The sequence below is a fragment of the Amblyomma mixtum genome, chromosome 8, assembly GCF_055824585.1.
Source record: "Amblyomma mixtum isolate Tamu chromosome 8, ASM5582458v1, whole genome shotgun sequence".
In the NCBI taxonomy this organism is placed as follows: Eukaryota; Metazoa; Arthropoda; class Arachnida; order Ixodida; family Ixodidae; genus Amblyomma; species Amblyomma mixtum.
This window is the reverse complement of record NC_143019.1, coordinates 18,406,638-18,419,078: the sequence shown is the minus strand read 5'-3', so window position 1 is coordinate 18,419,078 and position 12,441 is coordinate 18,406,638. Positions and strand designations below refer to the sequence as shown.

General features: G+C 51.2%; 1 protein-coding gene across 1 annotated transcript in view; it reads right to left on the bottom strand.

Moving 5' to 3' along the window:
• LOC149331559 (amblin-like) overlaps nt 1-12,441 on the bottom strand; it is a 48,463-nt gene that overhangs the window by 4,766 nt on the left and 31,256 nt on the right. Inside the window, exon 2 of the mRNA XM_089557367.1 lies at nt 2,107-2,289. Within this exon, the coding sequence (XP_089413493.1) occupies nt 2,107-2,289 (183 nt within the window). The remainder of the gene's footprint in view (nt 1-2,106; nt 2,290-12,441) is intronic.

The following is a 12,441-nucleotide window of genomic DNA, read 5'->3' as shown; positions in this document are numbered from 1 at the left end:
TGGCCAGGCCTGATGCAATGCGAGACCTGCAGGCCTCCCTTCCGGAGCTTTGCACTACAACCAATGATTTCGATGGCCCCGGCTATTTGTAACTGCTTCTCTTCTAAGTTCGTATTTCAGGACGAGCTAAACACCAAGTTTGGTAGCGGAATTGTGCGCATGATGACGAAAGAGCTACATCTAATCCACGTATAAAATTCTGTATGGACACGTAGGGTTCTTTCTTAGCTCGAGGCAAGCCCTTGTAGTTCGTTTTTCTATCCGCGAGCCACGCATGAAAGATCAGTGATTCCCCTACAGCAGTACTGCTCGCAGATATTATCTCATTACCGGTGGTAATTTTCTCTAACGACCGAAATTCACACGGCGTTTTATCCTTTTAATGCGCAAGTGCTGAGCTCGGAACTTTGACAAGCGCATTTATTGCGCCGTGGCAAGGTGTGATCTTTCATTTTGGCCCACATACACGTGGGTAGACATGTGTTATTTCACATCCTCCTGGGAGTCACGTAAGCTTTCTTTCGTGCTTCCAAGCGCGAAAGGTTGATTGCCTGAGTATTATTTTGACTCATTCGTAAATATCGACATGATAATATTGCTCTAAAAACAAGTGTTAACACTTGTTCTTTTTGCGTGTTCCTGTTGTTCACAATCGGGTACTTAGACATTTTTAAACTATTCTGAAGGCTTCGTAGCAAAAATGCTTCCTAATTTAATTTTATAATAGACCGCTTTTCTAAATTTAGACTATAAAAGTTGTGAATTACATAAGTGTAGGAAAGTAATATTACATGGTCCCTACTTAGTAGAACGATTGCAATAGCTGCACTGTGTGTAAATGCGTGGCTTATTTAACCTCCCTGCCATTCCGTTCATCTCTCTCTCTCTCTCTCTCTGCACTGTGCAACCGAAAATAATGCAATTATAATATTAAAAGCCTTGTAAACTACGTAATTAAAACTGAATGTTTGTTGTTTGAAACAATCAGTCAATAACTGCGACGAGTTAATTCCCCTATTCAGATAGGAGACACGTGTTAGCCTGCGTCAATCTGTACTACGACTGTCCACCCAGATGATTTCCAACGGGCTCTGCGAGAAGGGCTACATGGCACCTTGGTGAATTGCACCATGCCGCCAGCCGGCTTGCAGTTGTGTGCTGGAAAAAATGCTTCAAGTCATAGCCGTATATCACCACCACCAGCTATTGTGAATGGCAATGCCATGAAATTTATTATCCGCCACATGTTTTCCGGGTGTCTTGAAAATTATGTTGACAAATAAAATGTACAGCAGATCATTGTAAGTGGTAATTATTCCTCTGTGGCGCCATCCGCACCACTCCTGTTCTCTCGGCAACCAATTCATTGCCACATTCGACAGGTTTTATTTATTCTTTGTTTTTTCTGCACGAATTTCATATAAAACGTTAGTTATCTAGTGAGCGCATTAGAGCTCCTTTTGAAATACACTTTGTGACAATTATTCCACCTTTCGTGCAGAAATTAAAGCCTGCTGTACTGCACACACTGTTGAAATATCTATCTCAAAGCTCAGCAAACACTATTTCCGATTGCAAACATTGCTATCCATGGTCTTATTTAGAGCATCGAGATGCGTTTGCTTAGAAAAAATCGCTGAAATGTCGGCAGCACAAGGGTGCAGTTTTTTTAGGAATGTTCAGCTTGAAAGGAGTGATATCAATTTTCTTGCTGAGCAATCGAACAACCGAATAAACAAGCAAGCTTAGCTACGTGGCACCATTCATCTGCGAAGGGATGGTCTTTGCACTCGCAAGAGAAAAACCTACTCCTAATTAGCGTCTCTACCTGTCCAACTGGTATCGATACTTTGCTGTTCGAAATGCTAGTGCTTCTAAATCTTCCAAGTGCCTCTTAAATTTTATTGCTATTGCTGAAACTCACATTCAAGGCACTGCCACCTGGGGATGCAACTCCACGCACTGCCTTTGCGGCAGCCTCACTGTGATTCATTAAAATGCCTACGTGTCTTATGTGTGCTTTCCGCTGTGTGAGTATAAACCGCTCAGTGTACACGCTGAATTGATGAATCGCGAGTAAGGCTTCGTCGTTTAAGGTGTACTTACGGAAACAAGTGCTCAGACAGTCTTTCTCAGAGTCAAATTTGTTGTCGTTCCCGCCACAGCCACCGTAGGTAAAATACTTGCAGAGTCCAGTTTTTGGGTCATAAGCCCACTTAGGAAAGCTAGCCTTGCAGGGTCCGGTTTCTGCAGGTTTCTTGCAATAGTCAGGAGTACGCTTGCCAGCCACTGGAGGAACAAAGTTAACAAAGACACGGCAGCATTTAGTTCCAAAAACTTGTCGATCAGGTCCTCCATAAGGGCAGATATTTCTATTCATATGACACGCAGAACCACACTGGGGATAATATAAATAGTTTAGAAACATAATAGAGGCCAATGAAAATTTCTCGTAAGCGAATTTGATCCATCCGAGAATCTGTAGGAAACAAATTATGCAGTGCTTCTCAAGCCTCGAGGAGAACGGAATATATTAAAATAAAGAAGATTATTTTTTTTACCGCACACTTTGTGAAGTGGAATTAAAGACGAGGGAGTCTAAAATACCGTGCATTCAAAATATATTCATACAAAAATACGACAAGAAACTTGCTATGAAACATCCGCTTTATAATACGGGACGCGCAAATTGGGGCGAACGTGAATTTATCCATTAAAGATAATGGCATACATTCTATCTCCATCGTAACGACCATTCAAGCACTCTCTCATAATTTATTTAATCTGCGTCGTGAACACTTCATCATTAATCTGCGTCGTGAACACTTTATCACATGTTTTGTCTAACAGTCTTAGTCCACTATGTTTGTTAAAGCGCGGCAGGAGAAATAAACTAAAGTTCACTTAAGTCTCCTCATGTGCGGAAATGCGAAAGAATTTCCAACTTTTCCAAATCCATTTTATTTCCAACCTACAAGTTGGGGGTCCCCCAGGCAAAAAGCTGTCACAGACAGCTTGACTGGGCCCTGGGGGCCTACAGGCAGCATCACGCAGTGGACCTCACAGCACTATAAAAGTGAACATGAACATGAAAATGCAGTGCTTACATTTCCTAAAGAAGTACACACACAACAGATACCAAGATGAATATGAACATGAAACTTACAAACAGCAAATGCAGTGTTTACATTTCCTGAAGAGGTATACAATAATATTTCTATATAATATATTTGATTTCAATACGTTTAAAAAGAAACAAACCAATACATGCTAGCACATTATGATGCAAACAAAAGTTAATCGATCAAGAACCAATCAGTTTTCCGCCGGTCGAGTAGTGGTGTCAGTTCTTATTGGTCAGTGTCATTTATTTGGATTGCAGTAATATTCATTGCCTCATCAGAAAATGTTTTTAATTCATATCTAAATGAGCTAAGTGGGGCAGTAAAATCAATGTGGGTTTTAAGTTTATTATAAAGTGATGGTATGCGGAAGTCAAGTGTGGACCGGCCATAATTCGTTCGTGTACGCGGCACTGGTTTTAGTTCCCTACGTAAGCTGTAAGCATGCATGGGACGGTGTGCATCGTTTGGAAGGTTATGTTAAGTTGCCTCCTACGTTACTTAGTGACGTAATTAATAATTTATTGTGAAAAAGTAAATCGTAAATAATAATGAATAATACTGATTAGTAAATAATTGTGAATTAATTATTATTACTTAAACAATCATTATATCATTTAATATTTATTCATTACCATTTAGTTTCATTAAATATTAATAAATCTATTTAACTATTGTTTTTATTCCTTGAATTCAAAAAGAATCACAAGTAATTCGCCAATTTCGTGAAATACTCGAAATAATTAGCGAAGCTATTTGTCTTATAACTTAATTGCTTTATTCAGTGATTTTGGACATTCAAACATTCCACTAAAAACATTATTAGAAATACAAATCATAATTACACTTTTACTTTTACTGAATGATCGACAGGTCATGAGGACACGCTTTTTGCACATTTCCTGTCGACAACCAGTGGTGACATGTACAGTCTTTGTGAAAAGTAACCAGGCTGCATGGTTTGTTTCTAATTTGTATAGTAGAGCCTTTACGGCTTTCTCTCAGGTCGAAAAGTTCGTTGAAGTTGTGGACAAATGTTCTTCTTACCATACAGAAATTTAGAGCTTGAGGGCTGGCATAATCGCTTTAATATACGACTGAGAAGCAAAACCATGCAGCCTGGTTACTTTTGACCAAGGCTCTACATCCTTTTCACGCCACTCATGAGGCAAAAAATGCTTTCGCATTCAAAATGATGGTCGGTTTGCGTAATGAGACCAAAAGCATATTAGGTGCGCTAGCAATTCGGTTTTCACTTCGCTTTCAGTGTTCAGATCCAGTGTTCGGATATCGATGACGGTTCGTATTGATTACTCACTTCTTTACATTCGTAGATGCCTAAGAGTCCTCATGCCACTAACAGTGGGCATGTGGTTGTTCTTTCGTCTGCTTTTCTAATCAATTAGCTTTAAGCGATAACATATTCAGTAATATTCTACATTGATCAACACCAGAAAATAAATTAATTAAAATCCCCTCTGTCCCTTGGTTTCTGTGGCTGTTTGCTTCTCTCCTATTTATAACGAGCCCCTCATTCCCCTTGCCTTGTTTGCTTTGCAAACAAGGCAAGGGGAACGTGCAAGGCCCCAATGTCAGATCTGAAAAAGGCTATCTCAATGAAAGCACCATCATCATGTGCCATCCGAGCTTCGGCATCAGCACGGTCGTTTACCGCTATGCCGCAAGGCTCGGTATCCACTGAATATTTATGATATGGCCATGAAAAAAATCCTCGGCTAACAAAAGCACAATCTGTTGAACCAACTGCTCGCATGTCCTTGGTTTAACATAAGTTTGTATGACCTGCAATGCCGATCTCGAGTCGCAGAATATAGTCCATAGGGGCGCTGACTGGTGACCAATATAACGGACAGCCTCTCGTGTGGCTGCCAATAGGGTTGCCGTAGATGACCCTTTATGCACTAGCCTGAAACGGTGACAAAAGGCATTTCCTGGAACTATCACCGCTGCAGCTGAAGAGGTGGTCGTCAGGGATCCGGCCACAAAAACAAACATGTTGGGGGTCACCATACACAGATGCAATGTATGGCAGCGTCAGCTATCTCAGACCGACTGTTCTGTTGGGACATGCGCCATTTTTGTTAACCCTAAAATGGTTGTGAGTTGTGAGGTCTTGGTACTGCCCAAAGGGTCACCTCCGCAATCTGGTGTGGCATATAGTTCGAAGGCACCGCATTGCACTGCATTCAGGGGGCTTTGGAAAAGGCTCAATCTGGACGCCCAGCACTAATATTGGTCAGGGGGTGATGACGATGCCGAGTCAGACGTCGCAAATGCACACGAAGAGGCTCTGTTGAAAATATATTCGTGCTGGGCAAGCGTGGCATGATATGGGCGTGGTAAAAAGCCTCGGCTAACAAAAGCACAATTTGTTGAACCAGCTTCTGGCATGTCCTTGGTTTAACATAAGATTGTGTGACCTGCAATACCGATCACGAGTCGCATAACATAGTCCTTTGGGGCGCTGACTGGTGACCAACATAACGGACGGCCTCTCGTATGGCTGCAATTCGGTTGCCCTAGATGACGTTTTATGCATTAGTGTGAAACGATGACATAAGGCATTTCCTGGCACTATCACCGCTAAAGCTTGTGGGCAATTCCTCTGCGCGGGGACGCACAGGCAGTCACTCGAGGCAGGACTTTGTACAAAGGGTTTATTCTCACATCAGGGGGGCGGGTCGTCGTCGTGGCAGCTGGGTCAGGTGGTCCTTTCGGCAGGGCTGGTCCAAGAGCAAGAGAGCGCGAGCCTTCCCGGTCTCGCCTTATAAAGGCTCTCTCCCAGCCTCGCTCCCCCCGCCCCCCAACTAGGGAAGAAGGGGTCCGAGGCTACCCGCGGTGAGCGGCGCGAGATTTGACTTGCCCGCGAGCAGACCCTACATCTCCCCCCCCCCCCCCTTAAACGTCCGTCCCGGGGTCCGCCAGTAGGCGTTCGATGACCTCCGGGTCCGGGTCCATAGAGTCGTCGCAGGGGGGAGGGGTGCTCGCCGGGGGGCCGCTCACCGCTGGCTGGACGGGCTCCTCACGAGCCGCCTGGGGGAGCGAGGCGCCTGGCTCCGCTGGGGGCCCTGCCGGCAGCGCCCTCCAAAGCTCCTCTTCACTAAACACGGCCGGGGGCTCCTGGTCCCTCTCCTCCAGGGTCCCTCTACTCCAGGGCCGCGGAAAGGCAGCGGCACTTCCTGGAGGTCACCGCCGCGAAGGGGCTGCGCCTGGTCCCGCCACCTGGACCGCGCGCAGTAAGAGATGGCCGCTACGTTGGCGACCGTGGTCCAGGTGGCCACGTGCCGCAGGACCCTGGGCCGCTTGGGTTGCGGCTGCTCGGCGGCCGAAGCGCCGGCTGGGTGCTGAGGGGGGCCCTGCGCCTGGTCGTCACTGGCCCTCTTGCGTTGTCCTGCACCACTGGGAGGTTCTCTCCAGTGGTCAGGCGCGCGGTTAGACTGGCGGTGGGGGCCACCGCGGCCGTGGAACCTGCGCCACTCGCGCGGCTCCTGCCGCCAGCCGGGTGGCGCGCCTTGATGGCGGCCACCGTTCGACGGTGGTCTGCCTTGCCTTCTGGAGTCCGAGCCACGGGCGTCGGTCCGCTGGAGCTTCCTAGAAGACATACTGAGAGGGCGAGAGCACTGCGAGTGATAATTGATCGAGAGACACGGGTGCTACCTGGTCCTCAGGTTGTAGCGTCGGTTGCAAACCGCACCGCTACCTGCTCGTCCTCCCGGGGGTGAGATCGCCGCATCGCGCTGATTTTCCACCGCTTCGCAGCCATCGTCCTTGCGAAGGTGGAAAGCCTTCAAATCAGCGACATGCACCGGACCGGCGGTTTCGCCGTTTGTCAACAACCGCAACTGGTAGGTGAGCGGCGTAGTCCGTGCCGTAACTTCGTACGGCCCAGCCCACTTGTGCGCTAGCGACGCGGCGAAACCGCGCGCTGCGTTACTAAGTGGGTGCGTTCTCTTGAGTACTAAGTCGCCCGTGTTGAAAACGACGTGACGGCGACCTTTGTTGTACTGATCCGCCTGCTCCATGCGCGCGACATCGAGGTTTTCTCGGGCTGCGTGCTGCGCTGCCTCCAAGCGCTCCCGGAGCCTTGCCGCGTACTGCGAAAGCGGAGGGGGCGCAGGCCCCGCCGCGTCGAGTAGGGCATTCTCTAGCGGAAAAGCGATCTCTCTCCCAAAATTCAAGTAAGCGGGTGTAATACCCACTGACCTGTTCACGGTTGTCCTTGTAGCGAACGCCAGTTCGGACAGCCGCGCGTCCCAATCTCTGTGCTGCTCGGTCGTCGCGACCAGCATGCTCTTCAGATTTCGATTCACCCGCTCGGTTATGTTGCTCTGAGCGTGGTAGGGACTCGTTCTCCTGTGGCGGATTTGAAGCGCCCGACAAGAGTCTACAAAGACTTTGCTTGTGAAATACGAAGCATTGTCTGTAATCAGGTCGGAAGGGAAACCGAAACGAGTGAAAGTCTCCAACAGTTTTTCCCAAATTCGTTCCGAAACAAGCTTCCTAAGGGGGAAAACCTCAACCCACTTGGAATAGTGGTCCGTTATTACCAGGATGAATTGGTTTCCGCGCGCGGACCGAGGGAGGGGTCCCATGATACATACATACATACATACATACATACATATTTATTTTGTCATATTTACACATGGAAGTATGTGTGCCCGCGGAAGCGCAAGACAGGGCGCTTGTGGGCGGGCCACGGCAATCAAACAAAGTGCAGACTCAGTACAGACAAAATTACATCGCACGCGACCACTTGCCACGGGTAGTTGCTAACTACCGCCTTCATCATGCCAGCGGGCTTGCCCGCCCGAGGCTTGGCTACCTGGCATACCGGGCAGGTACGGGCGTATCCCAGCACATCCTTTCTCATGCCTGGCCAGGTCGCGACACGGCATAACTTGTCGTAAGTCTTACTGCCGCTGCCATGGCCTGCCAGCGCTGAGTCATGGAAGTACTGCAGGAACCGTTTCCGCAACCTTCTCGGGACCCCGACTCGGAAAGGGGATGCTATCGCCTCTTCCTCGTCAAGTTGGGGAATATAGCGGAGCAGCAAGCCATCATCGCCCAGCAGATACGCGTCGTACTTGCCCTCAGCGTTCCCGGTGCAAGCTGCGCTGCTCGCAAGCTCCTTCAGCACCCGCTGGCAAACACCGTCTGCTTTCTGGGCCTCGATCAGCTCTTCTCTACTGACCGCTACTCCCCAAGACAGATTTCTTTCTGCCTCGCTCCTAGGCAGGCGAGCGGTCGCCGCCACGAGCTGCTGTGTTTCCCTTCCGTCACAGCACCGTGCGGGACCTTTGTCCGTCTCCTCTTTCTCCAAACAGGGCGCGACACTCCCGTCCGCCCTCTCCTCCTCTCCAACAGCGGTGACGCCGCTTTTTACAAAGCTGGGCTGCGCCTCTGAAGCGCTTCCGCCAGCATTCCACGGTGCGCGCGATAAAGCATCGGCCACCTTGTTCAAGCTGCCCCGGCGGTACTCGATGGCGTACGCGTAACGTTGCAACGTCAGCGCCCATCTCGCGAGTCTGCCTGCGGGGTTCTTGAGCCTCTTTAACCAAGACAATGCCTGATGATCTGTCTGCACGGTGAAGACCGCTCCGTCTAGGTACATGTCGAACTTCGACAATGCGAACATGATCGCCAGGCATTCCTTTTCGGTCACGGAGTAATTCCGCTCCGTCGATGTGAGCGTGCGACTAGCGAACGCGACAGGGCGCAGTTTGCCCTCGTGTTCCTGCAACAAAACAGCTCCGACACCGTAGTCACTAGCGTCTGTCTGCAAGACAAACTGCTTGTTCAGGTCGGGGAGGCGCAGACTAGCGGTATTCGCTATCGCGCGAGCCAAGGCAACAAATGCGTCACTCTGTTCCTTGCCCCAGACCCACTTCGAGCCTTTACGCAACAGCAGGTTCAGCGGCCTTGCAAGCTCCGAACAGCGCGGGATGAATTGCCTGTAGAACGCAACCATCCCCAAAAACCTCTGCAAGCTTTTCACATCCATGGGGCAGGGGTAGTTCAGAATTGCCTGCAGTTTGTCATCATTCGGTCTCAGTGTGCCATCATCCACGACAAAGCCCAAGAGGTTCACTCTCTTCGATGCCAACTGCACTTTCTTTGGATTGATGGTTAGACCGGCACGTCTCATTCTATCGAGAACGGAATTCAGGTGAATGAGGTGCTCCTCGAACGACTGTGAGAATATCACAACGTCGTCGAGGTACGCCATGGCGTAGTTGAACCTTGCATCGCCCAGCACGATGTCCATCAGTCGCATGAACGTGCTCGGGGCGTTAGACAAACCAAACGGGAGTCGAGTAAATTCGAAGAGCCCGCGGTGGCAGGTGAATGCGGTTTTCTCAATGTCACCTTCGGCCACCTCAATCTGCAGGTACCCTCTGCTTGCATCTAGGACTGTGAAGAACCTCGCGTTCCCTAACGCGTACATCACAGCCTCGATCGACTGAAAAGGGTACGCAACCGTAGGCGTCAGTGAGTTGAGCTTACGATAATCAACACACAGCCTGACCGATCCATCTTTCTTCGGCGCTAGAACCACTGGTGACGCCCAGGGACTTTGTGAGGGTCTCACCGCACCGGTATCAATCATCTCGTCAAGGGCACAGTCGAGAAGCTGCCTCTTATGCGCACTTAACGGCCTCGGGTTACACCTGAAAGGGCGCGTATCACCCGTCTGAATCTCGTGCTGAAGCAGGTCGGTTCTGCCCGGTTTCTCCGTGAAGCAATCCGAAAACGGGAGTAAAGTTTCCGCGAGCCTTAGGCGCTGACTACTGGGTCCTGAGAAAGACGCAATAATCGCTTCTAACGGGCCACCGTCTCTCAGCATCTCGAGGGAACTCACCTGCCTTTCTGTCGCACAGGTGTGGACAACCACCTTTTGTGCAGGACAGCCGGGCAAGGATGCGCTTTCGAAGGGAATGAGGGGGGCGAGCTGGCTGTAACGATAGCCATTCTCCCCCATGTCGAGCACAATGCCTTCGCTCGAGAGAAAATCCCTTCCCAGAATTACTGGTATCGACAAGCCAGGCAGATAGACGAAGCGATGCCTCCGCTTTCTGCCGTCAAAGCGCATCGTAAGACGCACTGCTCCCTTTGCCTTTGCCGCCCCAGCTGCTAAGCTTAACGGGGTTTCGGCCGGTCTGACACGGATGTTACCTATCCGGCAGGCCTCGTACACCTCGTCACCGACCAGTGACAGCGTTGAGCCCGTGTCTACGAGTGCAGAGTAGCATCGACCCGCTAACTGCACTAGCATAAAAGGGCTTGAGCGCGGAACGACTCCCTGAGCTTTACAGGCGAGCGGGACAAAGGCCTCCCCGTCGCCGGCGCGGGAGTTCTTTTCCTGACTAGCGCCTTGACAACCATGAAATTCTCCCGCTGACGGTGAAAGGTCGGTGCCACCAGACATCACCGCCAGCGCCTGGCGTTTCCCTGCATACGCCTAGCTTGGCATTCGCGTGCCACGTGGCCGGGCTGGTTGCAATTCCAGCAAAGCCGGTCGTTCACCCGCCGCGTGGACGGAGGACCCCTCGTTCCACGAAGCGGTTGGGGACGACTCTCCCCTTTCTCCGCGCATTCCTGACGCTCGCTCGGCGCGTGGCCTGTGAGGCCGGCACGACGCCGCTGCTCGAATGCGTACGGGTCAAGCGCGCGAGGGACAACAGGGGGTTCCGCCTGCCTTTCCACGGCCATTACCTCGGCGCGCCGAGCCCTCATCGCGCATTCTCGGCCTCCATCCCATGCGCATCCCGGTTCTAGCGATTCGGCCGGCCTGGGGGGCGGCTGGTAGCGCAGTTCGGCGAGTAAATCCGCCTGCACGGTCTTGGCCTCCTGCGCTAGGGCCTCGAGGTTTGTAAAACTGCGGCCCCGCAGATACGGCTTGAAGCGTGGATGGCACTGCCTGATCACACGCGCAACCTGATCTCGGTCGGTTGCCGTCGGATCTGCCCTCTTGTACAGCTCTTGCATTGCGCGTACGTACTCGAGGAGGCTTTCCTCTGGGTGTTGGGTGCGCAACGCGAGCTCCTCCAGCATCCGGCGCTCATAATCAGGCGGCAAGAACTCGGCCCGGAAACGGTCTTTGAAGTCCGCCATCGACTGGAAAGTCAGCTGGCAGCGCCTCCATCGCGCCGCGCTCTCGACGAGGGCTACAGGCAGGACCTGCCCTAGCATTACGTCATCTGGGGCGCCCAGATCCGTCTGGTAGTCCTCGAGTTGTTGTAGAAACTCGTGGACTGATTTCGCGTCCGTGTACCCGGAAAAGGAGGGGACCTCCATATTTATCCGCGGGCGCGATGCTGTCGCCGATGCTACCGATGCTGCGGCCTGGCTGGCGCCAGCCACCGAACCGAGCTGACGGGCTAATGCGGCAAACATCTCAGTCACCTGCCCCATTACGGCCGCCGCGTCGGCCGTCTCACTACCGGCTGCCCCGCCATCCAAAGCCGTGGCTGAAACATCCTTTCTGGGAGGCATAGTTCGCGCTAACTGTCCGGCCGCACCGGCTAACTGCTCATGGCAACAAGAACATTCACATACACAACAATCTATCTACAAACACGCGGAAATACACAACACAAAACGCCCGAAAACTACATAAATAACACAATACCCCTAACAAATTTACAACACTACACAAGTCGCTACCCCGCGAACATTCCGCCTGACCCGCTCCTTAACCCTATCGGTCCGGCGTGGCCCTGAACAAAGAGGGCCTGCCACGAGTCTGGCTGCCCGTCCCAAAATCGGCAGAGAAATCGTCCGCAAGGTGTTAATTAAAGCCGCACGCTGGGCGCCATTATTTGTGGGCAATTCCTCTGCGCGGGGACGCACAGGCAGTCACTCGAGGCAGGACTTTGTACAAAGGGTTTATTCTCACATCAGGGGGGCCGGTCGTCGTCGTGGCAGCTGGGTCAGGTGGTCCTTTTGGCAGGGCTGGTCCAAGAGCAAGAGAGCGCGAGCCTTCCCGGTCTCGCCTTATAAAGGCTCTCTCCCAGCCTCGCTCCCCCCGCCCCCCAACTAGGGAAGAAGGGGTCCGAGGCTACCCGCGGTGAGCGGCGCGAGATTTGACTTGCCCGCGAGCGGACCCTACAAGCTGAAGAGGTGCTCGTCACGGATCCGTCCACATAAACATTCTGGGAGTCACCATACACCCATGCAATGTATTACAGTACCAACTGTCTCAGACCGACTGTCGGGACGTGCGTCTTCTTTGTGATCCATGGAATGGTTGTACGTATACTATATGGTTTCGGTACTGCCCAAAGTGCCACCTCCG